The sequence below is a fragment of the Salmo salar genome, chromosome ssa02 (genome assembly GCF_905237065.1).
Source record: "Salmo salar chromosome ssa02, Ssal_v3.1, whole genome shotgun sequence".
In the NCBI taxonomy this organism is placed as follows: Eukaryota; Metazoa; Chordata; class Actinopteri; order Salmoniformes; family Salmonidae; genus Salmo; species Salmo salar.
Genome location: NC_059443.1, coordinates 18,353,941 through 18,377,387, shown reverse-complemented (window position 1 = coordinate 18,377,387; position 23,447 = coordinate 18,353,941). Strand labels below are relative to the sequence as shown.

Sequence of the window (23,447 nt, the reverse complement as noted above, 5' to 3'; positions counted from 1 at the left end):
GAACTGAAATAGATTTCACCTCATTCATATAGTTGTCAGAAATGATAAGGGATTAAATATAGATCTCCACTGGCTGAAGGAGAAGAGGATCAGGTTGCTAGTAATGTAATCTTGGTACAGTGAGGGAAAAAGGTATTTGATCCCCTGCTGAATTTGTACGTTTGCCCACTGACAAAGAAATGATCAGTCTATAATTTTAATAGTAGGTTTATTTGAACAGTGAGATACAGAATAACAACAAAAAAATCCATAAAAACGCATGTCAAAAATGTTATAAAATGATTTGCATTTTAATGAGGGAAATAAGTATTTCCCTCATTAAAAAACTCACCATTATGACGCCGGCGGCCATGTCTACCCCCACCTTTGGAAACGGTTTTAAAGGCCATGAAATCATCCCCCTCGAATCTTATTGGCTCTCTTGGTGTTACAGGCCCTGAAGATTAATGTTTTACAACGTTTGACATGTTTGAACGAACCTACAGGCGGGAGAATCTCATTTTATCCAGAACTTCAGCCCTGCGCTTGGAGAGAGCCATAGGACGCGCTACCAACAGCAGGCTAATGGAACGTGAAGTATGGACTTTTTGACCGAAAATACATCTGTTGTGGACCTGGGATGCTTTCTGATGAAGACAACTAAAGGTAGGCGATTATTGACAATATTATACAAGATGAGATGTGACATGCGATTGTTTCCAAGATGGCGCCGAGCTCTGTATATTAGCTCATTTTCTGAGTATCGCATCTCCTTTTATCGCAAAGTGTGATTACCCAGTAAAGTTAATTTAAAATCTGGTATGACAGGTGTTCTCAAGAGATATTCATCTATAAATGTTAGATTGACAATATAAATTTAAAAAATCGTTATCGGATAGTAATTTAGAGAAATGTAGCATTGTTTACCGGGACGCATTTGAGGGGAAATTATTTAGTCAACGTTACGCGCCGATGTAAAATGCTGTTTTTATATTTAAATATGACCTTTATTGAACAAAAGAATGCATGCATTGTATAACATGATGTCCTAGGGGTGCCATCTGATGAAGTTTGTAAAAGGTTAGTGCTGCATTTAGCTGTTTTTTGATTATATGTGATGCAAGTGGTTGGTCGGAAAATGGCTATGAAGCTGCTTTTTACGATGGACTCATCTAACATAATCTAATGATTTGCTTTTCCTGTAAAACCTTTTTGAAATCGGACGACGTGGGTCGATTCAGGAGAGGTGTATCTATAAAAAAAAATATATATATATATTACATTTTTTTTTTGTAAATTATGATTTTTTTTTAATGCTAATTGGCGATATGATTTTTCGCTGGATTTTGATCCCGCTGACGGGATGAGACGCTGAAGAAAGTTTATCATTTTAAAAAGATAATTGATCATTAGAAAACCCTTTTGCAATTATGTTAGCAAAGCTGAAAACTGTTGTTCTGATTAAAGAAGCAATAAAACTGGCCTTCTTTAGACTAGTTCTGATTAAAGAAGCAATAAAACTGGCCTTCTTTAGACTAGTTCGGTATCTGGAGCATCAGCATTTGTGGGTTCGATTACAGGCTACAAATGGCCAGAATCAAAGACCTTTCTTCTGAAACTCGTCAGTCTATATTTGTTCTGAGAAACGAAGGCTATTCCATGCCAGAAATTGACAATAAACTGAAGATCTCGTACAATGCTCCCTTCACAGAACAGCGCAAACTGGCTCTAACAAGAATAGAAAGAGGAGTGGGAGGCCCCGGTGCACAACTGAGGAAGAGGACAAGTTCACTAGAGTGTCTAGTTTGAGAAACAGACGCCTCACAAGTCCTCAACTGGCAGCTTCATTAAATTGAACCCACAAAACACCAGTCTCAACTTCAACAGTGAAGATGCAACTCCGGGAGTCTGGCCTTCTAGGCAGAATTCCTCTGTCCAGTGTCTGTGTTATTTTGCCCATCTTAATCTTTTCTTCTTATTAGCCACTCAGCGCAATATACAAAATAAATAATTCAATACATTGAAAGTTTGTGAGTGTGCGATACGGGGGTTGGAAATAATTTAGACATTACAACAACAAAAAAAGTATATAAACGATGGCAACACTGCCATGTTGCACTGAGCCTTGCTGTTGGGAAACCACATCAGTGTCCGACTCTATCCACATTAGCGTCCGCCCCTATCCACATCTAAAGGGCTGCAGTGGAGCCCCTATCCACATCGACGGGGCTGCAGTGGAGCCCCTATCCACATCGACGGGGCTGCAGTGGAGCCCCTATCCACATCGAAAGGGCTGCAGTGGAGCCCCTATCCACATCGACGGGGCTGCAGTGGAGCCCCTATCCACATCGACGGGGCTGCAGTGGAGCCCCTATCCACATCGACGGGGCTGCAGTGGAGCCCCTATCCACATCGACGGGGCTGCAGTGGAGCCCCTATCCACATCGACGGGGCTGCAGTGGAGCCCCTATCCACATCGACGGGGCTGCAGTGGAGCCCCTATCCACATCGAAAGGGCTGCAGTGGAGCCCCTATCCACATCGACGGGGCTGCAGTGGGGCCCCTATCCACATCGAAAGGGCTGCAGTGGAGCCCCTATCCACATCGACGGGGCTGCAGTGGGGCCCCTATCCACATCGAAAGGGCTGCAGTGGAGCCCCTATCCACATCGACGGGGCTGCAGTGGAGCCCCTATCCACATCGACGGGGCTGCAGTGGAGCCCCTATCCACATCGACGGGGCTGCAGTGGAGCCCCTATCCACATCGACGGGGCTGCAGTGGAGCCCCTATCCACATCGACGGGGCTGCAGTGGAGCCCCTATCCACATCGACGGGGCTGCAGTGGAGCCCCTATCCACATCGACGGGGCTGCAGTGGGGCAGGTCAAGAGCTTCAAGTTTCTCGGTGTCCTAATCACTAGACTTAAAATGGTCCAAACACACACGCACAGTCATGAAGAAGATGCAACGCGCCTCTTCCCCCTCAGGAGGTTAAAAAAGTTTTGCATGGGCCCTCAAATCCTTAAACAGTTCTACTGCTGTACCATTGATAGCATCTTGACTGGCTGCATCACTGCCTAGTATGGCAATAGCACCGCCCTCGATTGCATGGCGCAACAGTGGGTGGTGCGGACAGCCGAGTACATTACTGGGGCCGAGCTTCCTGCCATCCAGGACATCTATATCAGGTGTGGAAGGAAGGCCTGGAAAATCATTAAAGACTCCAGTCACCCAAGCCATAGACTATTCTCTCTGCTTCCGCACTGCAAGAGGTACCAGTGCATCAAGTCTGACACCAACAGGTTCCTGAACAGCTTCTATCCCCAAGCAATATGACTGATAAATAGATAACAAAATAGCTACATGGACTATCTGAGTTAACCTTGTATCTTTATTGAGCGCTTATTTTTGCACTGTCTCTATGCACACTCACAGGGCCCTACACACTCACACACTGTCACTCCAACACACATACACTCACTCACTCACTCCATCACCTGCTCACTTACACATAATGTGCACATACATTTATACTGACTCTACACACCCCCACACGCACTCACATACAACCTGTTGCTACTCTGTTGATCTTACAGTATAAACTGACCCTGTATATAATATGCTTACTTACTTATTGTGTTCTTATTTCTCATGTGTTTTTTCTAGTATTACATTGTTATTGATTATTGCATTGTTGGGTTTTCAGTTTGCAAGAAAGTAATTTCACTGTACTTGAGCATGTGACATTAAAACTTGAAACGAAACTGTGAAGTTGCAAGGTTACAGAGGCCTTCACAGGTAAGATTCTAAGAGGGTGGTCACTCCAGTAATGATTGATGTATGGCAAGCCTTGTGTGTGAATGTGTGTGTTCTCATCGGGATCTATCCCTCTCATTTACTGCCTTTTAAAAAAACATAGCTGATATGGCTGACTTGCTTAAACAAATGTGGTTTCTACTGACAATTGAGATGTACAGTACAAGCTATGGCATAAGGGGAGGACAAGCGGATATGAGGCAATCCGTAACTTCGATTAAGACATGAATGAGCGAGCTAGGACAGACGTGGTCAATATACCTATTTGTTCAGCACTTTTGAAATGAACAGCAACAGAATTCAGAACATGGGCTGTTCTTACAGTGTACTACTATCAGGAGCACTGTCAAGCTATGCACAAAAAGTTTGCAAACAAGCACACACCGGCCACGAACGATGTGTTTACAATACCGTGTTGGTGAAAATAGACCAAATTATTAAGGCACATGGGCTACTAACAGCTTACTACACAACATACACTTACGTATACTAGTATTACTTTCTTAGCTACAGTATACAATTCTCTCTGGCATCTTACATCATTTATGAAGCAGCATGAGACATTTCTGGACTGACGTTGTTGTGACGTGCTTGAACAGGAAAGTGGCGCACCGGTCCTTCGTGGGCAAATTTTGTCATCAAAGAGAAAGATGCCGGATTTACAATTCCGAGTTGAATGACTGTTCAAAATGTATTATTCCCGACTTCCCAGTTGCAATGCTTGCAGTTAGTCACTGTCACCAATACCTTACAAACCACTCATTGTTGAATTTGCGATCTCCAAATTGTTGTGTAATATTTATGTCCAATGGCCGATGAGCACCGATACGTTTTATCTACAGTGCCTTGTGAAAGTATTCGGCCCCCTTGAACTTTTCGACCTTTTGCCACATTTCAGGCTTCAAACATAAAGATATAAAACTGTAATTTTTTTGTGAAGAATCAACAACAAGTGGGACACAATTATGAAGTGGAACGAAATTTATTGGATATTTCAAACCTTTTTAACAAATAAAAAACGGAAAAATTGGGCGTGCAAAATTATTCAGCCCCCTTAAGTTAATACTTTGTAGCGCCACCTTTTGCTGCGATTACAGCTGTAAGTCGCTTGGGGTATGTCTCTATCAGTTTTGCACATCGAGAGACTGACATTTTTGCCCATTCCTCCTTGCAAAACAGCTCGAGCTCAGTGAGGTTGGATGGAGAGTGTTTGTGAACAGCAGTTTTCAGTTCTTTCCACAGATTCTCGATTGGATTCAGGTATGGACTTTGACATGGCCATTCTAACACCTGGATATGTTTATTTGTGAACCATTCCATTGTAGATTTTGCTTTATGTTTTGGATCATTGTCTTGTTGGAAGACAAATCTCCGTCCCAGTCTCAGGTCTTTTGCAGACTCCATCAGGTTTTCTTCCAGAATGGTCCTGTATTTGGCTCCATCCATCTTCCCATCAATTTTAACCATCTTCCCTGCCCCTGCTGAAGAAAAGCTGGCCCAAACCATGATGCTGCCACCACCATGTTTGACAGTGGGGATGATGTGTTCAGGGTGATGAGCTGTGTTGCTTTTACGCCAAACATAACGTTTTGCATTGTTGTCAAAAGGTTCAATTTTGGTTTCATCTGACCAGAGCACCTTCTTCCACATGTTTGGTGTGTCTCCCAGGTGGCTAGTGGCAAACTTTAAACGACACTTTTTATGGATATCTTTAAGAAATGGCTTTCTTCTTGCCACTCTTCCATAAAGGCCAGATTTGTGCAGTATACGACTGATTGTTGTCCTATGGACAGAGTCTCCCACCTCAGCTGTAGATCTCTGCAATTCATCCAGAGTGATCATGGGCCTCTTGGCTGCATCTCTGATCAGTCTTCTCCTTGTATGAGCTGAAAGTTTAGAGGGACGGCCGGGTCTTCGTAGATTTGCAGTGGTCTGATACTCCTTCCATTTCAATATTATCGCTTGCACAGTGCTCCTTGGGATGTTTAAAGCTTGGGAAATCTTTTTGTATCCAAATCCGGCTTTAAACTTCTCCACAACAGTATCTCGGACCTGCCTGGTGTGTTCCTTGTTCTTCATGATGCTCTCTGCGCTTTAAACGGACCTCTGAGATTATCACAGAGCAGGTGCATTTATACGGAGACTTGATTACACACAGGCGAATTCTATTTATCATCATTAGTCATTTAGGTCAACATTGGATCATTCAGAGATCCTCACTGAACTTCTGGAGAGAGTTTGCTGCACTGAAAGTAAAGGGGCTGAATAATTTTGCACGCCCAATTTTTCAGTTTTTTATTTGTTAAAAAAGTTTGAAATATCCAATAAATGTCGTCCCACTTCATGATTGTGTCCCACTTGTTGTTGATTCTTCACAAAAAACTACAGTTTTATATCTTTATGTTTGAAGCCTGAAATGTGGCAAAAGGTCGAAAAGTTCAAGGGGGCCGAATACTTTCGCAAGGCACTGTATATTTTCTCTTCATTATTTATCTTCATATGACAAGGATTAAAAAGGATTTGCCAGTAGACTTGATTCATGATGATGACTGCAAGCTAAGATTGTGAAAGTAAGACGTTGACATGATCAGTCCAATCAAAGCTACTGTACATATAACGTGATTTGACGTAATTTCTGTGGCCAATGACCGTGAGCCTTCTTGGAAGGGCACATCTAATGTAACTCTATGCAGCACCCAAAGGGCTCACATTATTGATGTCTACCCTTACTGTCACCCACCTTTTGTATCTCCATGAGTGACAGAACACTGAGCCAATCACTGTGCAATGCTGAGCCAATCACGGTGCAATGCTCCTATTTTCTGCTGGCCTGCCCCACCACTACAGAAAGGACTGAGCTAGGCTGAAACACCTGCATTTTGGAGCTACCTGTTTGTATGCGGCTTTATTAACTCAATTATATGTATATTTATTTTTACATTGTTTGCAAACTGATATGTGACACGTATTAATGCCAAAATAACATGCAAAACAGGCAAGCTCGCCCATTTCTTTTGCAAAAAATGCTAAGCCCCACCTGCCCTGAATGACGGGTCGCCACTGGTCATGATTGATGTACTGTAACAGGCCCTCAACAGGCTTACGAATGTCCAATTTGGATATATTTGGTTGTTTTCGCTGCATAACATTTAGAAATTGTTCCTTTTCAGGTTTAGAAAAAGTGACTTAAATTCCAACTCCTGTTCGTATAAGCTGGTAGTATAGTTAGCACACGAAAGTCAGTGGTGGTAGCCAAAGTTGTTTTTTAACTGCAATGCAGTTGATTGGTGATGATGATATGGACACGTCTTGGGGTTGACATCCATACAAGTATTATGTTCTGATTTTTACCACAACATGGTGTAAAATACATATATAAACAATAGCCAAAATGTCAACTAATTTTGCTGGGGGACAATGTATTTCCATTGTTTGGGTCAAGTTCCATTGGCCTGATACCAGATCTATCAGCTCTCCTCCTGAGAGGTATAGTAGAATGGAAGCATGAAGGATAGCAGAGGCTAGAAGACAAGTGTGCCATGATGGTGCTAGGCAGGTAGAGGGGGATGGATGGGCTGAATATGAACTCTACTCTGAAACACAGAGCCCAAGATACACACAATATAAAGACACATTTCAGATTCTTTCTCTTTCATTCTCTCTCCATCATGACAGGTTGAGTGAGTCGGTCATGAAAGAAAGTGAATCAAATGAAGAGTGCAGGGTTTATTATCAGTCAAATGTTTTATTTAGATTAGATGTAACACAAATTCAAAAATGTACATTAATACAAAATACTCAAATGCACAGTAGAGGACTGAATATGTTGTACTGTGATGTGAAAAAAGGGCCTTTATTAAAAACTTTACTGTGATATTCAGATCTGAGCCTGGAGATTTGCAGTAGCCACTGGTGTCCTTGTCTCCCTTGTTAATTGATGTCACTGATTTCCTAGAATGGGGGGCTCCCAAGAGCTTCCCAGGAGCTGTGTGAGTGTGAGAGTGGGGTGGGTGGGCTTGCAGGTGTCAAGTCTGCTAAATCAGTCAGTCTGTGATGAGACAGAGTATAACTCTGAGCACGCTGTCAACTCAAAGGCTGCAACCTCCTACTGCTACACACACACCTTACATCCCTCCCTCCCTCACATTAACCAATAATCCCAGTAACCCCCTCTAATCAATCTCCCAACCCGCCAATACTCCCCAGGGGCCATTCTTACCTTCACCAGTCACCATGGTGACACACAAACACACACAGACCAGAGCTAAAGTACCACAAAGACAAAAGGCTGGAATTAGTTTATTACACATCACTCTGAGAACACACACACCTTCAGGGGTTTAGAACCAACAGTCATCAAAATGGCAAATATGAATCAAATATTATACAATAATTCTGACAATATGTCTCACTAAAGACAATGTGCCTCTAAACAAAGTCTTATTCCTCCATCCATCTCCAAGGTTTTCTGTGTGTGTGTCCGTGAGTTACAGGGTGGTGGTAGAGTGTTGTGGCGTGAGTGGGGGGTGGAGGGAGTGGTGTGTGAGTTACAGGGTGGTGGTAGAGTGTTGTGGGGGGTGGAGGGAGTGTTGTGTGTGTGAGTTAAAGGGTGGTGGTAGAGTGTTGTGGGGGGTGGAGGGAGTGGTGTGTGTGTGAGTTACAGGGTGGTGGTAGAGTGTTGTGGGGGGTGGAGGGAGCGGTGTGTGTGTGTGTGAGTTACAGGGTGGTGGTAGAGTGTTGTGGAGGGAGGGGTGTGTGTGAGTTACAGGGTGGTGGTAGAGTGTTGTGGGGGTGGAGGGAGTGGTGTGTGTGTGTGTGTTGTGGGGGTGGAGGGAGTGGTGTGTGTGTGAGTTACAGGGTGGTGGTAGAGTGTTGTGGGGGGGTGGAGGGAGCGGTGTGTGTGTGTGAGTTACAGGGTGGTGGTAGAGTGTTGTGGGGGGTGGAGGGAGCGGTGTGTGTGTGTGAGTTACAGGGTGGTGGTAGAGTGTTGTGGGGGGTGGAGGGAGTGGTGTGTGTGTGAGTTACAGGGTGGTGGTAGAGTTGTGGGGGTGGAGGGAGTGGTGTGTGTGTGAGTTACAGGGTGGTGGTAGAGTTGTGGGGGTGGAGGGAGTGGTGTGTGTGTGAGTTACAGGGTGGTGGTAGAGTTGTGGGGGGTGGAGGGAGTGGTGTGTGTGTGAGTTACAGGGTGGTGGTAGAGTTGTGGGGGGTGGAGGGAGCGGTGTGTGTGTGAGTTACAGGGTGGTGGTAGAGTGTTGTGGGGGGGTGGCGGGAGTGGTGTGTGTGTGAGTTACAGGGTGGTGGTAGAGTGTTGTGGGGGGTGGAGGGAGCGGGTGTGTGTGAGTTACAGGGTGGTGGTAGAGTGTTGTGGGGGTGGAGGGAGCGGGGTGTGTGTGAGTTACAGGGTGGTGGTAGAGTGTTGTGGGGGGTGGCGGGAGCGGGGTGTGTGTGAGCGCAGCAGGCTGCGGACAGCGTGGCGGTAGCGTGCTGACATGGTGTTGTAGAGGATAGGGTTGACAGCAGCACTGAGGTAGAACAACACAAAGGAGACCAGGTTAAAGTACTGAGAGATGTAGTACATATCAGCGCTGGAGCCCAGCGTCACAGAGAACAACGTCCGACCAACGTGGAATGGCAGCCAACACAGAACAAACGCCAGCACGATCATCCCTAGAGAGAGAGGAGAATATGGGATGGAGCGACAGAGAGTTGAAATTACAACTCATTATTACTGTATGTGTGATATAGTTGGTTCACAATAGCTGCTTAGCTGTAGTATTGCTGAGGCCCAAACCAGTAAATCAAAGTAACTTTAAAATACAGAGCCTCTCTCACAGCCTCACCTAGCATCTTGATGGTGTGTCGCTGGGCGCGGTCTCGGCTGCTGCGTTGTGGGCGGAGCCATAGCTTCCTGCCGATCAGGCCATACACAACTCCCAGAATGCCCAGCGGCACCAGGAAGTAGAGGTTGGAGAGCCACATCATGGCCCCCAGCAGGCCTGAGGAGACGGCGTAGTCCGTACAGCGACACTCGCTCTCCCCCTCTCCTCCCCCCAGCTCCTCTACCCCTACCATAGCAAACACCGGCCCGGCGCTGATTACGGCCACAACCCACAGGCAGCCAATGAGAGTGCGGACGCGGGTCCGTGTGACCAGGGTCTTGGCTGTGAGTGGTCGACAGACAGCGAGGTAGCGCTCCAGAGAAAGGGCGGTGATGTGGAGGATGGAGGAGTAGGTACAACTCTCACTGACGAACACACTCAGCTTACACACTGTATCACCCAGATCCCAGGGCCGGAACCTCCACAGCTAGAGGGACGGACACACAGATAGGTTACACACACACACACACAACCCAGCTCAGACACTATATCGTCTAACCCCCAGGGCCAGAACCTCCACAGCTAGGGAGAGAGAAACAGAAATAACACACACGCAGTATCAGCTAGCTAACCCCCAGGGAGGGAACCTCCACAGCCAGAGAGAGACTCCCCCTTACCTTGTAGTACAGATCTAAAGGCATCAGAAGCAGTATGAGGAGGTCGGAGACGGCCATACTACTCAGGTAGAGGTAGGTGGTGCTTCTCAGGTGTGGCCGGAGCCAAACTACCAGGATGGTTAACATATTTCCTGTGATGCCCATGGCCAGCAGCAGCACACACACAGCTGTCACACACACCAGCTCAGCCCCACTGAAGTCCTCCCATTCCCAGTCAGTCCGGTCACTCTGGTTCCCACAGTCCTCCAGACAGCCAGACCCTACCACACAATCCTCTGAACAGCTGCTCCCACTGCCCAGCGCTGACACGTCCATGGTCAGAGAGAGATGCCCGGGTCTCAGAGACTGGGGGTGGGGGTGTGAGAGAGAAAGAGATGCCCGGGTCTCAGAGACTGGGGGGAGTGTGAGCGAGAGAGAGATGTCCAGGTCTCAGAGACTGGGAGGTGTGTGAGAGAGAGAGAGATGAGCTGAGATGGTACAAGTGTGCCTGTGTGTGCGTGTGAGAGAGAAAGTGTGGATGGTCTATATCACCCAGGTTACAGCACAGGGTGACGTAGGCTGATGGATTCTAACTGGAGATGGTCCTGAACCACACATCTAGAAGATATAAAACACCACACATCTAGGAGATATAAAACAACATATCTAGGGGATTTGGGATCAATTCCATTTCAATTGAGTTAATCTGGGAGATAAGAGTACCATTTCCACAAAATTATAGAATTGTTCCCACCACTGAAACATGTCTATCCTGTGGTAGGGAAAGGACTTGCTCGATGTTAGCAATCACACACCAACACAAAACTCCCTGTTACACCAATGTGTTACACACACCAACAGTACATAATAAACACACTCTGACCTCTGATTCGTTCAGCCATTCCCATGGGGGAAATGAATGGGGAAAGAATAGCGTTTTGGGATAAATGCAGAAAATAAGGTCTGAGGTTAACACAGGCTCAGGGGATCTCATACATAGAATATCAGTCAGTTAACATTACATGTATGAGTTATAGCCTCGCTACTGTATATAGCCTCGCTACTGTTATTTCACTGTCCTTTTACTGTTTAAAAATGTTTGTTTTTTTACTTATTTATTGTTCACCTAATACCTATTTTTTACTTAAAAATGGCACTGTTGGTTAGGGCCGGCAAGTAAGCATTTCACTGTTGTATTCGGCGCACGTGACAAGCAAACTTTGATTTGATAATGCAATCGTGCTTGTTTTAATTACATAAATGGTTCGGCATTTATCCCCAAACCCTCCAGAAAACCCATACATGTCCCCATAGGCTTTGGCCAACAAGCCATGGCAGAGTTAGCTTCCGTAGTGCCTACAAGAGACACCATTACTATTACTCTCTATACCCCCGTTACAAACACAACACACCCAGCAGTGTGAATTGAAGCTGTGTACTCACCTCGCAGCCGTCTTCGATCCCTGGACAATCTCTCCCTCACCTCTTCATCCTTCTACCACCACTACCTCCTCCCTCGCTCTCCAAAGCCCACAACTCATACACACATGCAAGCAAACACAAACCAAGGCTCAAGCACACACGCAAGTAGTAAAGATCGCTCATCAACATGATACAGGTTCATTCCTTTAATATCTTCAATTAGTTTCAAATACAATATTTACATCCAAGAATGACAGAGGTAGGGAGGGAAAGAAGGGGTAATGCTTTTCTTAAGTTTTGGGACAGGGCCTTTCAGTCTAGAGGTTCAGAGTAAGTGTGTGTGTGTGTCAGGGTCCAGCCTCCCAGCATGTGTGTCTGCGGTAGAGGTCGAAGGTTGTGTCTGCGGGGCGTGGGATGGGCTGGGGGCGTGGTATGGTAATCTCCTCCCCTGGTAGGAGGGGCTTCTCTCTCAGCAGATCCCCCCTGAAGAAAACCTGCAGGTCAGGACTGTCCTCGTTCTGCTCACACACGGATTACAAATACAGTTATGGACTAGTTGCAGGTCATGAGTGTTTTCGCTCTACACACACCTTTATTTACATATTACTTACACACACACACACACACACACACACACACACAATCTGATGGGGTCAGTGAGAGGGACCTGCCTTGTTGCCATGGCTGCATGTGGGCGAGACCAGCTGAAGCCTGTCACGTAGAGCCTGGCTGATAAGCTCCTCCTCCTCCACATTCACACTGACCAATGCCCTGTAGAGGTGCTGGGATGGAGGGACGTTCACCCCTATAGACAGACAGGACATACTCGCAGTTAGTGTGTGGTGTGTATTTATGTCTACATGTGTATGTTTATGTGTGTGTTTATGTCTGCATGTGTGTTTCTGTGTCTGCATGGGTGTGTTTCTGTGTGTGTGTTTATGTCTGCATATGTGTGTTTTTGTGTGTGTTTATGTCTGCATGTGTGTGTTTCTGTGTGTGTTTATGTCTGCATGTGTGTGTTTCTGTGTGTGTGTGTGTGTGTGTGTGTTTGTATTTATGTCTGCATGTGTGTGTTTAATGTGCTACCCTCTGTAGCCCGGGCGCTGATGCTGTTCTTGGTTCTGTCTGACTTCTGTAGTTGCTCCTGCACGGCCTTCTGGGAGTTAAACTCTGCCCCTGCCACGTTAACTAGCTCAGCCATCAGAGCCAGAGTAGTATTTAACTCCGCCCCTTCAGGGAGGCTGCCACCCCTCTCCTCACAGGGAGCCTCCTCATTGGTTGTTGACCTTGCCCTCCAACGCAGATCTCCACCTATGGGAGGAATACAGGAAGAGATATTGACCAGCTCAGACATCGCTGACTCATGCCAGATCTTATAACACCTGGATAGGTATTTTACGAATCAGCCTAACCACATCACATGTTATAGCAATCTGGTGCGACGGCACAGTCGATGACATGGCACACAACCATTGGTTGATGCATGCAACTCCTGTGCAGGGGAACATGAGTACATCAGACTCCAGACCAGGAGGGTTAGTTACCATGGAGTCTTTTCCCCTTTGAGTAACTGCTGGAGTGTCCAGGGCATTGCCAAGGTGGAGGGTCTTTGCTAGGCTCTGCTATCAACGTGACAACCACAGGCTCCTCGGAGGCAAATCGCACCTGTAGAGTCAGGGACACACACTTCAGTGATGTCTCTCCAAAAACACAGACCGACACACACAGATCTCTCATCATTTCTACAGCTGTCTTGACAACTGAGAAAAGCACCATCTGTGACTGTCCGTCAGTGTGTGTATGTGTCAGACTGACCTGCCGGTGCCTGCGTCCTCTCAGCAGGCTAGCCGGGTTGAGCCGTGGCGGGTCTGGGCTGAGGGGGAGAGACAGGTCCAGTTCCGGGCACCGCAGGAGGCTAGCGGGGACCAGGGGCACCGGGGCAGGCAGGGGGACCAGCTGGATGTCTGGGTCACTGCACCCTGCTAGAGGACGCTGCTGCAGGGGACCTACTCTGGTCATCTTAGGTCACCAGTCTGGGTCTTTATCTTTGGGTGACGGCTCTGTTACTGATGTTAGGTAAGATACAAGGCAGTCAACGACCAGAATATTTTGTATGGTTCTGAATGTCAGTTACATTATCACTTTGCCTAACTTTAACACCCCCTAACCTAACCTTTCCGATGGAGCAAACTTAACATATTGAGTCCTATGCCCAACCCAGTCCCTTACCATTGTTGGATCTGTAGCGTAGGTTGAATAACGTTAACTTTACACTTCCAACCAGATATGACGATGTGACGTTATCTAGCTAACGTTAGATCTCTAGCTAGATTCCATTCACTGTGGGAACTTTCAGCACACAGCCAGCTAGCTAGCTAACGACGACAGCAGACATGCTAGAAAGTTCACCAGTCAGTTAGCCAGCTAACTTTACTTGTTGTACTATTAGCCAGCTAACGTTATAGGGTTTGTTTGGCTAATTAGCTAGCTAACGTTAACTAAAGCTATGCAAATTCAATCATGTCGTTTATTCTCAGTTTACTGTTATGAGGAAATGCCACGAATGACAGCTGAGCTCACGCGTTTCTTGTAGTTTTTTCACTGTTAATACATGAGGATAGATTGACTCTATTTAGCAGGATCTGCTCACTTTTGAAATTCCCTCCACTGGCGCCGCCATAACACCTTCTACAGAACGAAACAATCACACTTCCGGTTTCTTCGTTAGTAGGAAATTATACAATGGCGCCCCTTGGCGTGCATGTTACATTGTGTGTGCTTGTGTAAGTGGTGGACTCTACGGCACAAGTCAAACTCTTCTTTAGTAACAGTTATTTATTTGACTCATATTTTTTGTTGTTGCAGAATTACAGAATATGCACATTTCACACGTTCTCTTTCAGAACCCCTCTTCATTAGCCTGGTTACCAGTCTCCGTTTAGCTAACATTCCACTCATTAACTACCATTGGCACACGACATGGAATAGGCTAAGTGGAACGTTATAGACTACAGCATCATCATTACACGAGACTACATCATCATCACCATCATCATCATAGCCATGCTGTCATTGTAAATAAGAATTTGTTCTTGACTCGCCTGGGTACATAAAGGTTAAATATAAATACACATTTTACAGGATTATTCAAAACACCCATTTAAATAGAACATGAAAGGCATGTACTAATACTGTTAGCTTCTCTCTGTGTATGCGAGTGTGTACGTGGGTGTGTGCGTGGATGTGTGCGTTAGTGTCTCTGTCTGTCTCTCAGTGCTCTCAGTATGTAGTTCGCTCTCTCCAGCTGGGCGTTCCTCTCTGACAGCTGGTTGATCCGCTTCCTCAGTAGCTCCATCTCCTCTCTCACAGCCAGCATCAGGTGGCTCTTCACCAAGTCCTACAGCAATATACAACATGTCATTATAGCATATCATCAAATGTATGTCACAATTCTTCCAGCAACAGATGGGTCTTCACCAAGTCCTTCAATACAACACATTACAGACACTATAACCGTAAACACACTGTCCTACCATGGCTTGCTCAATCTTGTTGTCAATTGCAATCTTACTGCTACTGGAGCCACTGCAACAACAAAAACAAAGGAGATTGTGTCTTAGTGCACATGGTTCACATTGATGTCTATTCCTGAACACAGTCACCTCCCGACAACAAATGGCCAGGCCATTTCCATGGTTACCTGTGGCAGAAGAGCAGCAGGGACAGGAAGGCTGCCTCAGCGTTCCGGACAGAAGGTGTACCCTTCAGACACAGCGGCCAGGATGGGAGCGGGGCCAGGGTCTGGTGTTGAGGTTGGGGTTGAGTAGTGGTCTGGGTCTGGGGTTGAGGTTGAGACTTAGAAGTAGTCTGCTGTTGAGGTTTTGGTTGAGTATTGGTCTGGGGTTGAGTAGTGGTCTGCGGTTGAGGTTGGGGTTGAGTAGTGGTCTGGAGTTTAGTAGTGGTCTGCGGTTGATGTTGGGGTTGAGTAGTGGTCTGGGGTTGAGTAGTGATCTGGGGTTGAGTATTGGTCTGGGGTTGAGTAGTGGTCTGCGGTTGATGTTCGGGTTGAGTAGTGGTCTGGGGTTGAATAGTGGTCTGCGGTTGAGGTTGGGGTTGAGTATTGGTCTGGGGTTGAGTAGTGGTCTGCGGTTGAGGTTGGGGTTGAGTAGTGGTCTGGAGTTTAGTAGTGGTCTGTGGTTGATGTTCAGGTTGAGTAGTGGTCTGGGGTTGAATAGTGGTCTGCGGTTGGGGTTGAGTAGTGGTCTGGGGTTGACATTGGGGTTGAATAGTGGTCTGCTGTTGATATTGGGGTTGAGTAGTGGTCTGTGGTTGAGGTTGGGGTTGAACAGTGGTCTGGGGTTGACGTTGGGGTTGAGTAGTGGTCTGGGGTTGGGGTTGAGTAGTGGTCTGGGGTTGGGGTTGAGTAGTGGTCTGGGGTTGGGGTTGAGTAGTGGTCTGGGGTTGAGTAGTGGTCTGGGGTTGGGGTTGAATAGTGGTCTGGAGTTGAGGTTGGGGTTGAGTAGTGGTCTGTTGTTGAGGTTTAGTTGCGGTCCTAAAGTGTTGTGGAATCTCCATGGTGACAGATGTTTGGTTCCTCATCTGAAGCTCCTGACGTCCGCTCGGCCATGAGTCCCTAACCCTGACCCCCCCACGACCTCTCAGCCCTCCATGACCCCAACCCGTATCACTCACTCCCTTCCTGCCTTCTTCTCCTACTCTCCATCTAGCAGGAAGTTGTAGTGGTTGGTGGACAGGTGGGGGGGTAAGGGGGGGTCTGGCTTTGGTCTGGGGGTAGAGAGAGGAAGGGCAGCCGGAGAAGGAGGAAGGGGAAGGGCAGCCGGAGAGGGAGGCAGAAGGAGAAGAGTGTCTCTTTAAGCGGGACTGGGGGGCTTTTTTATTGGACCTGAGAGGGGATAGGGAGGAAGGGAGGGATAGGGGAAGAGATGAAGAGAGAGATGGAGGCAGGGAAGGAGGTAGAGATGGAGAGAGAGATGGAAGGAGGGAAGGAGGTAGAGATGGAGATAGAGATGGAGGCAGGGAAGGAGGTAGAGATGGAGAGAGAGATGGAAGGAGGGAAGGAGGTAGAGATGGAGAGAGAGATGGTGGGAGGGAAGGAGGTAGAGAGAGGGGGCGAGGCTGCCGTCGAGTCTCAAACAGAGAGATGATTTTCTTCACACTGCCGAACATGACTGACCAAAAATAGCCTCCTTGTCACCAGACAGCCAAAAGCAAACATTAGATTATCTAAACCACATCAAAGGCGCTTCCATCCACCTCCATTCACTACAGCCTTCTGTGCAAAAGCTGGTCACTACCTGTAGTGGGTAGAGAGTCAGAGAGGGTTTCAATTTAGAGGCACAACCAACAATTACTTCCATGAACAACTACAGAACATGGGTAGTTGAACAGATCACCATGTGGTTGTATTGAGGTCAATGGGAGAGAGGAAGATTAGATCCATGTGCTGCTGTCACAAGCGTGATCTGGGATTCCTATTGGAGAAATAGATTCTGGGTATCTTCCAATAGACTGTCTTTGGTGGATCAATCCCACAGACCCAGCCAGACGAGCCCAGCCTGCCGAAAAACTGCCTTTGTCTGTGGATTAGGATTAACCTATGCAGATTACTTCCTTATTCCATCCAGCCGACAAGGTGTCTGATTGGTTAAACTATATAATTCCGGTTTATGCAGGGCGGAGTCTACTGTCCAGGTGATGAGTGTCTCCACGACGACCCAGAGGTGAGAAGCGTTTCCATGGTGAGGAGCATGTGTGTGTGTGTGCCTTTGGGCTCTCACATGATGAGAGACTGTTCTACTTCTCCCCCACACACACCCCACTGTCTTGCACTCTGATAGGCTCTTACAGGAACCCTCTCATTCCAACCTCCGCCTACTCACTGCCTCAGCCAATGGAAAAGTTCGTGGCATTCTTTGCCTGCCCACTGCCACGGAGCGTATGCTAATTCGTTTCCCAGTATGACAAGTATTGACCTCCATGAAAATATGTCCACTGCCTATGTCCTCCTTCCTCTGGACAGACCACATTAATAAATTAATAAAACTGATGGTCACATGTCTCAGACGTATGTGTTTGGCCAATCTATCTGTGTATGTTGTTGATTGTGAAGAGTATTGAATCCCAACACAAGCTCCTATGGTCTGATGGTGAATGTCCCTTCTACACCTGCATTGCTTGCTGTTTGGGGTTTTAGGCTGGGTTTCTGTACAGTACTTTGATATATCAGCTGATGTAAGAAGGGCTATATAAATACATTTGATTTGATTTGAATGTCCCTGAATGCCCCCTGTCTTTTCAATCATCACAAGAACTGGTGAAGGCCTAGAAGGAATCGTTGCCATATAAAATACAGTGTGTTCTCAATCAACCTACTCTGTAAAATGAACACACACACACACACACACACACACACACACACACACACACACACACACACACACACACACACACACACACACACACACACACACAAACAGTAATGAGAACCCACTGGTGGCTCTGCTGAGATGTTCTGGCCGAAACCTTGATGGTTGAGAGAACAACCAAGAGCTCAGCTCAGAACAGCCTCACTCTTTCCTGGCCTCACTCGGCCCTGTCGGTCTCCTCTGCACTGGGCTGGAGCACAACAACCTCCACCTTCTAGTCTCACTCTCACATATCAAGTACCCTGGATTACTGTAGGCCTAAATGTTACTTTTATTGACACCAGAGTTGTGTCAATCAATTTCAATTCTCATCAGTTGAATGTGACAGGGAGGCTCTCTATAGGAGTTCAGTTCAGACTAGAATGTCAGTAGAATTGGCCCCAACCCTGATCAAGACTAATGCATCATAGAGATGTGTTAGATTCAACCGAGTGGCTGCGTGACCAGGGGCTGTGTGTATCGTGCCTCTGAGGAGGAGTGCTGATCTAGGATCAGGTCCCCCTCTGTCCAAGTAATATCATTCATATTGATCTAAAAAGGCAAAAATGATCCTAAATCAGCACTCCTAATCTTAGACGCTTGAAACATATGGCCACACACTCTCAGAACACCTCTTCCTGACACCTGAACAACCTTTCCTTCTACTGCGTGCTACTTTACGCACTATTTTTATGTTGCTGCTGTTGCTTTCCCCTACCTTCCTGCTCTGACCCGCGGCGATGATCATCTGGTGATAGACATGTACAAACTTCCTTACGCAGCCTTGTCTTAGATTAAATCTAAGACTAGGCGATTGCTGGACTATGGCTAATCTTAATTTTCATCTTCAGTACTGTCCAATAGGTTCTCTATGGAGACCTGCGATACAGTATAATTATTAGGATATTATCTTTGTTGTTTCATGTTGCTGGGTAGGAGGCTTCATCTTGGAGATGGTTCTCTATGGAGACCTGCGATACAGTATAATTATTAGGATATTATCTTTGTTGTTTCATGTTGCTGGGTAGGAGGCTTCATCTTGGAGATGGTTCTATATGGAGACCTGTGTAACAGTATAATTATTAGGATATTATCTTTGTTGTTTCATGTTGCTGGGTAGGAGGCTTCATCTTGGAGATGGTTCTATATGGAGACCTGCGATACAGTATAATTATTAGGATATTATCTTTGTTGTTTCATGTTGCTGGGTAGGAAGCTTCATCTTGGAGATGGTTCTATATGGAGACCTGCGATACAGTATAATTATTAGGATATTATCTTTGTTGTTTCATGTTGCTGGGTAGGAAGCTTCATCTTGGGGATGGTTCTATATGGAGACCTGCGATACAGTATAATTATTAGGATATTATCTTTGTTGTTTCATGTTGCTGGGTAGGAGCCTTCATCTTGGAGATGGTTCTATATGGAGACCTGCGATACAGTATAATTATTAGGATATTATCTTTGTTGTTTCATGTTGCTGGGTAGGAGGCTTCATCTTGGAGATGGTTCTATATGGAGACCTGCGATACAGTATAATTATTAGGATATTATCTTTGTTGTTTCATGTTGCTGGGTAGGAGGCTTCATCTTGGAGATGGTTCTCTATGGAGACCTGCGATACAGTATAATTATTAGGATATTATCTTTGTTGTTTCATGTTGCTGGGTAGGAGGCTTCATCTTGGAGATGGTTCTATATGGAGACCTGCGATACAGTATAATTATTAGGATATTATCTTTGTTGTTTCATGTTGCTGGGTAGGAAGCTTCATCTTGGAGATGGTTCTATATGTGGCTCTATTGGACCTTCACAGTAACAGTTGACTTCCTGTATTCTTACTGGCACTGGAGTAGATAACAGTATTGTGACGTAATTAAGTAGTCAAATATAGGGGATGCCTCATATACCCTAATTTCATTGTATGTTTGGTTTACGTTGACATAATCAACAAATTGTATTATTTCACCAGGTGTCTGAAAACAAAGGTTTGATGTTTGATTCATGTTGCTTGCTGTATCCTATTTAGGACATACACAGCCAATCACACATGCACAAACACACACACACCTGCACAAATGATACGTCAGCTTTCTTCCAAACATATTAAAATAGTTTATTTCATTTTTCACTTTAAACACACCAAAGAGCTTCCTCTCCATCTAATGAGATTGTAGCCTATATGTCTGTATGTGTACAGGTCAGTGTATGTGTCCTTCACCTGTCTGTCTATGTGTGGTGTGTATAACCAACCCAACCCTTTTTCTGTGTATGTGTGTAAACCTGCATCTCTGTCCCTCTGAACCTGCATTGAGGATCTGGCTAATCTTATCATGAATTCACTCATGGAGCAAGAGCTGCTGTTCTGTGGAGAGTGGGCAGGGGGAGCTGTTTCACTTCTTTTTGAAGAACTCATTGCACATCATGGTGAGGCAGGCCACCAGTGTGACGTACTCCTGGAAGTCCACACTGCCATCTGAGTTAGCGTCCAGATCTTTGAAGATCTTGTCAACCTTTGCCTGGTCAGTGTTTTTCTGTTATAATGATCAGAGAGAGAGAGAGGTAATGGGTGAGACTTTGATTTCAGAAGTTAAAACTAGAATCCACACAGTTGGTATTTGTTTATAAAGGTGTGAGAGATTAAGTTATTCTATTGGATGAGGCTGGTCATGTGTTTGTGATATTCCAAGAAATTCAATATTTCAATAGTGTCTGTCTTTAGCAGTATTGTATTTGGTCGTGCTACTAATAAAGCATGATTGAACTGAACTGTTCCTAGGATCCACTCACCCCCATGATCTCTCCAAGCTCAGCGTTGAGCAGATCTTTGAGTTCTCCCTTGCTCAGGGTCGTCTTGTCGCCCTCCTTGCCAGAGTACTTGTGGAAGGCTGCGATGAGCAATGCCATAGCCTGCTGGACCTGTGACATGGTGACTGAGAGAGAGAGAGAGAGAGAGAGAGAGAGAAAAAAAGTTTTATTAATGATAGCAGGATGCTAGTGGACATGATGTCCACGCCTTGAGAGGGGAATGTTTGGTTACTCTGTATTCACAGTATAATACATCTAATATTATCAACATTATATGAATTATTTGATCTATTTATTTGACTTTTTGAAATGTGAAATCCCAGAAACGTAGTTAAAGGGACATATTCAATTCAAGTCTATTTTTATCTTACATCCGGGTTACCATTCCATACATGTCTGGGAAATAGTCATGTTGGCACTGGTTTAATCGTGTTTAAACACAAGGTTCAGGTTCAATAGAGGGTTTAAAGAGTATTAACGGTTGTTGCACACGAAGCAAAGACTAAACTACACACTCCCCACTCCCCACTACTGCAAACAAGTTCTACATCTCTACCACAAAGGGAGGAAGAGAAAGAGAGGGGGAGGAGAGATGGAGAGCAACGCAACAGAGGTAATTAGAGAGGGAGAGAGGCGGAGAGAGGTTAGAGATGGAGACATAGGGAGAGAGGCGGTGAGAGAAAGAGAGAGAGAGGCGGAAATGGAGGGGAGAAAGGAAGAGAAGAGGGGGCTGAGTTGTTTAAACACAAACAGACATGGCTCTAGCCAACGCCCTTGCATGTCTCTCTCATTAACTCTGGGGGATTTTAAGGAGAAATAGAGAAATAATATATACTGTATAGAGAGAGACAGGGACAGACACATAGACAGGAGGACAGATGGGAGGAAATTGGTGGATTGGCAGAAAGGCGCGTTGGTAATTTCAGGCAAACAATAACAGAAATCCCAGCACCTCCCCCACCCCTCACCTGTCTCCACCCTCTTTCTATCTAGTTTGGTTAAGGTGTGTCTCTTCACTCTGTCCCTTCACATACCTCGCCACTATGTAGGGAGGTTGCTCTCTCTATTCTCTCTTTCTCTGCCTACCCGTAGTCTAGTTTCTGAGTTTAAGGAAGCATCTGTAATGTAAATCCCTCATTTAGCTGACCCTCCTCTCCAGAGTGACTTGCAGTAAGTGTGGTCAAATAAGGACGCTGAAGCAACCATATAGTATGAACATGGTAAGCACAACATTATAGTTGTAAGGAACAATTCCAGTCACTGTGGTGGACTCCACTGATCTGTCTCTGAGTCACTGTCAGCTGCCCCAGGACCGGCAGGCATCCAACCAGACACACCTTCTTACCACCCCTCTGACTGCCCATCTGATAACTAGAAACACACTCTACTCACAGAATGGTCAGAGCGAGGGGAGAGAGAGCTTATGGTAAGGACAGAGTGAAGGAAAGAGAGAGCGAGAGAGAGGGGGGTGTGGAGGATAGAAGGTAGTAGTGTTCTGCACTATGGAAGGATTGAGGGAGGAAGAGAGAGGGGAGGAGGCGGAAGAGAAGAGAGATTCTTTCATCTGAACTGCGTAGTGCTCTGAGTAGCACCCACACATGTTTGAATGGACAGGCAGACAGAGTTACGCCCTCCGCAGAGCTTGACTCAAGATCACAAACAATGCAGACAGGCGCTTACTAACTGTTGCAAAGCACACCCTGAAGTCATTCAAATTTTTGCAGTCAAGTATTAATCACTATAAAACATTAAACTACACACAATTGCAAATAAATGTGGTAAACCACCCAATGAGAATGTATAATTTGCCACATCTAACATATCAGAAACACACACAGATAAAACAAACTGAAGCATTTTAGCAGCGAGGCACTCAGGTACACGTTTTACTAGGTTTAGTTTTCACTCACCGAAGTTGTGCGAGGAGTTGGACAGTCAGAGAAAGAGAGAGCGAGGGAGTGAGGAAGAGGGGGATGGGCTGTTGGTTTTAAACATTGATTACCACACCCCACTCTCCCCTCCCCTTTCCTCTCCTTTTCCCTCTTTATCTGATGGAAATGGAAACTAATGTTCTGTTCCCTTCTTCATGTGAACTAGTGACTGAACATCCCTAAATGTTTGACTCTTATCAGTCATTTTCATCATCTCTCAGTTCCACCCTACATATGTCATGCTAAGTCTCACTAAGTTATGCTTACTTCACCTAAATGTATCACCATTGTAAACAATCCACCATTTTGCTCTGGTTCTTCCTGGACTTCCCCTATAAAAAAAAACAACAGAAAACAGAGAGGAGAAATCCCTGCATATGTCGAATGTCTTTTGAATGAGAGTAAATACCTCTTATTCTGACTGTGTTTATTCATCCAACAACTTTTCAGTTTAGAAGAATGTAGTAACACTGCAGCATTCTCCAAACCGGCAAAACTTCTCCAAACCGGCCAAACTTTTCCAAACTGGCCAAGCTTCTCCAAACTGGCCAAGCTTCTCCAAACTGGCCAAGCTTCTCCAAACTGGCCAAG

At 45.7% G+C, this 23,447-nt stretch overlaps 4 protein-coding genes across 8 annotated transcripts; all 4 read right to left on the bottom strand.

The window, feature by feature from the left end:
• Nucleotides 1-9,190: 9,190 nt before the first annotated feature.
• Nucleotides 9,191-10,715, bottom strand: LOC106594151 (growth hormone secretagogue receptor type 1-like). Its single transcript, XM_014185521.2, has 3 exons — nucleotides 10,292-10,715; nucleotides 9,636-10,101; nucleotides 9,191-9,462 (listed from the first exon to the last, which is right to left on the bottom strand). The coding sequence occupies exons 1-3, from the start codon at nucleotides 10,604-10,606 to the stop codon at nucleotides 9,191-9,193; spliced, it is 1,053 nt and encodes a 350-aa protein (XP_014040996.2). The 5' UTR covers nucleotides 10,607-10,715.
• Nucleotides 10,716-11,883: 1,168 nt separating this feature from the next.
• On the bottom strand, nucleotides 11,884-14,430 carry cg047 (CG047 protein). 5 transcript variants are annotated; one of them, XM_014185518.2, is made up of 6 exons: nucleotides 14,343-14,430; nucleotides 13,508-13,758; nucleotides 13,237-13,357; nucleotides 12,779-13,003; nucleotides 12,364-12,497; nucleotides 11,884-12,210 (listed from the first exon to the last, which is right to left on the bottom strand). In XM_014185518.2, exons 2-6 carry the CDS (start codon nucleotides 13,709-13,711, stop codon nucleotides 12,040-12,042), a joined length of 855 nt encoding a protein of 284 aa, XP_014040993.1. In that variant the 5' UTR covers nucleotides 13,712-13,758; nucleotides 14,343-14,430; the 3' UTR covers nucleotides 11,884-12,039. The 5 variants fall into 5 exon arrangements, with proteins under 5 accessions (XP_014040993.1, XP_014040992.1, XP_014040995.1 ...); XM_014185517.2 differs by having other exon boundaries at nucleotides 13,922-14,418; XM_014185520.2 differs by having other exon boundaries at nucleotides 11,884-12,175; nucleotides 13,922-14,418.
• A 77-nt stretch (nucleotides 14,431-14,507) lies between these two features.
• On the bottom strand, nucleotides 14,508-16,672 carry LOC123728159 (proteoglycan 4). The gene is made up of 3 exons (XM_045698909.1): nucleotides 15,393-16,672; nucleotides 15,226-15,277; nucleotides 14,508-15,089 (listed from the first exon to the last, which is right to left on the bottom strand). Exons 1-3 carry the CDS (start codon nucleotides 16,289-16,291, stop codon nucleotides 14,943-14,945), a joined length of 1,098 nt encoding a protein of 365 aa, XP_045554865.1. The 5' UTR covers nucleotides 16,292-16,672; the 3' UTR covers nucleotides 14,508-14,942.
• Nucleotides 16,673-20,208: 3,536 nt separating this feature from the next.
• On the bottom strand, nucleotides 20,209-23,049 carry LOC123728158 (ictacalcin). The gene is made up of 3 exons (XM_045698905.1): nucleotides 22,836-23,049; nucleotides 20,908-21,050; nucleotides 20,209-20,651 (listed from the first exon to the last, which is right to left on the bottom strand). Exons 2-3 carry the CDS (start codon nucleotides 21,043-21,045, stop codon nucleotides 20,511-20,513), a joined length of 279 nt encoding a protein of 92 aa, XP_045554861.1. The 5' UTR covers nucleotides 21,046-21,050; nucleotides 22,836-23,049; the 3' UTR covers nucleotides 20,209-20,510.
• Between the last annotated feature and the right edge of the window lie 398 nt (nucleotides 23,050-23,447).

Excerpts from the sequence above, each read along its gene's own strand:
- LOC123728158 (XM_045698905.1), bottom strand. The coding sequence starts at position 21,045 with ATGTCACAGGTCCAGCAGGCTATGGCATTGCTCATCGCAGCCTTCCAC. Across the intron at positions 20,652-20,907 it reads AGCTTGGAGAGATCATGGGG|AAAAACACTGACCAGGCAAA; the intron begins GTGAGTGGATCC and ends TCATTATAACAG.
- LOC106594151 (XM_014185521.2), bottom strand. The coding sequence starts at position 10,606 with ATGGACGTGTCAGCGCTGGGCAGTGGGAGCAGCTGTTCAGAGGATTGT. Across the intron at positions 10,102-10,291 it reads CTTTAGATCTGTACTACAAG|CTGTGGAGGTTCCGGCCCTG; the intron begins GTAAGGGGGAGT and ends CCGTCCCTCTAG. Across the intron at positions 9,463-9,635 it reads ACACACCATCAAGATGCTAG|GGATGATCGTGCTGGCGTTT; the intron begins GTGAGGCTGTGA and ends CTCTCTCTCTAG.
- cg047 (XM_014185518.2), bottom strand. The coding sequence starts at position 13,711 with ATGACCAGAGTAGGTCCCCTGCAGCAGCGTCCTCTAGCAGGGTGCAGT. Across the intron at positions 13,358-13,507 it reads GAGGACGCAGGCACCGGCAG|GTGCGATTTGCCTCCGAGGA; the intron begins GTCAGTCTGACA and ends CTGACTCTACAG. Across the intron at positions 12,211-12,363 it reads CATGCAGCCATGGCAACAAG|AACGAGGACAGTCCTGACCT; the intron begins GCAGGTCCCTCT and ends GTGTGTGAGCAG.
- LOC123728159 (XM_045698909.1), bottom strand. The coding sequence starts at position 16,291 with ATGAGGAACCAAACATCTGTCACCATGGAGATTCCACAACACTTTAGG. Across the intron at positions 15,278-15,392 it reads CTGCTGCTCTTCTGCCACAG|TGGCTCCAGTAGCAGTAAGA; the intron begins GTAACCATGGAA and ends TTGTTGTTGCAG. Across the intron at positions 15,090-15,225 it reads ACAAGATTGAGCAAGCCATG|GACTTGGTGAAGAGCCACCT; the intron begins GTAGGACAGTGT and ends ATATTGCTGTAG.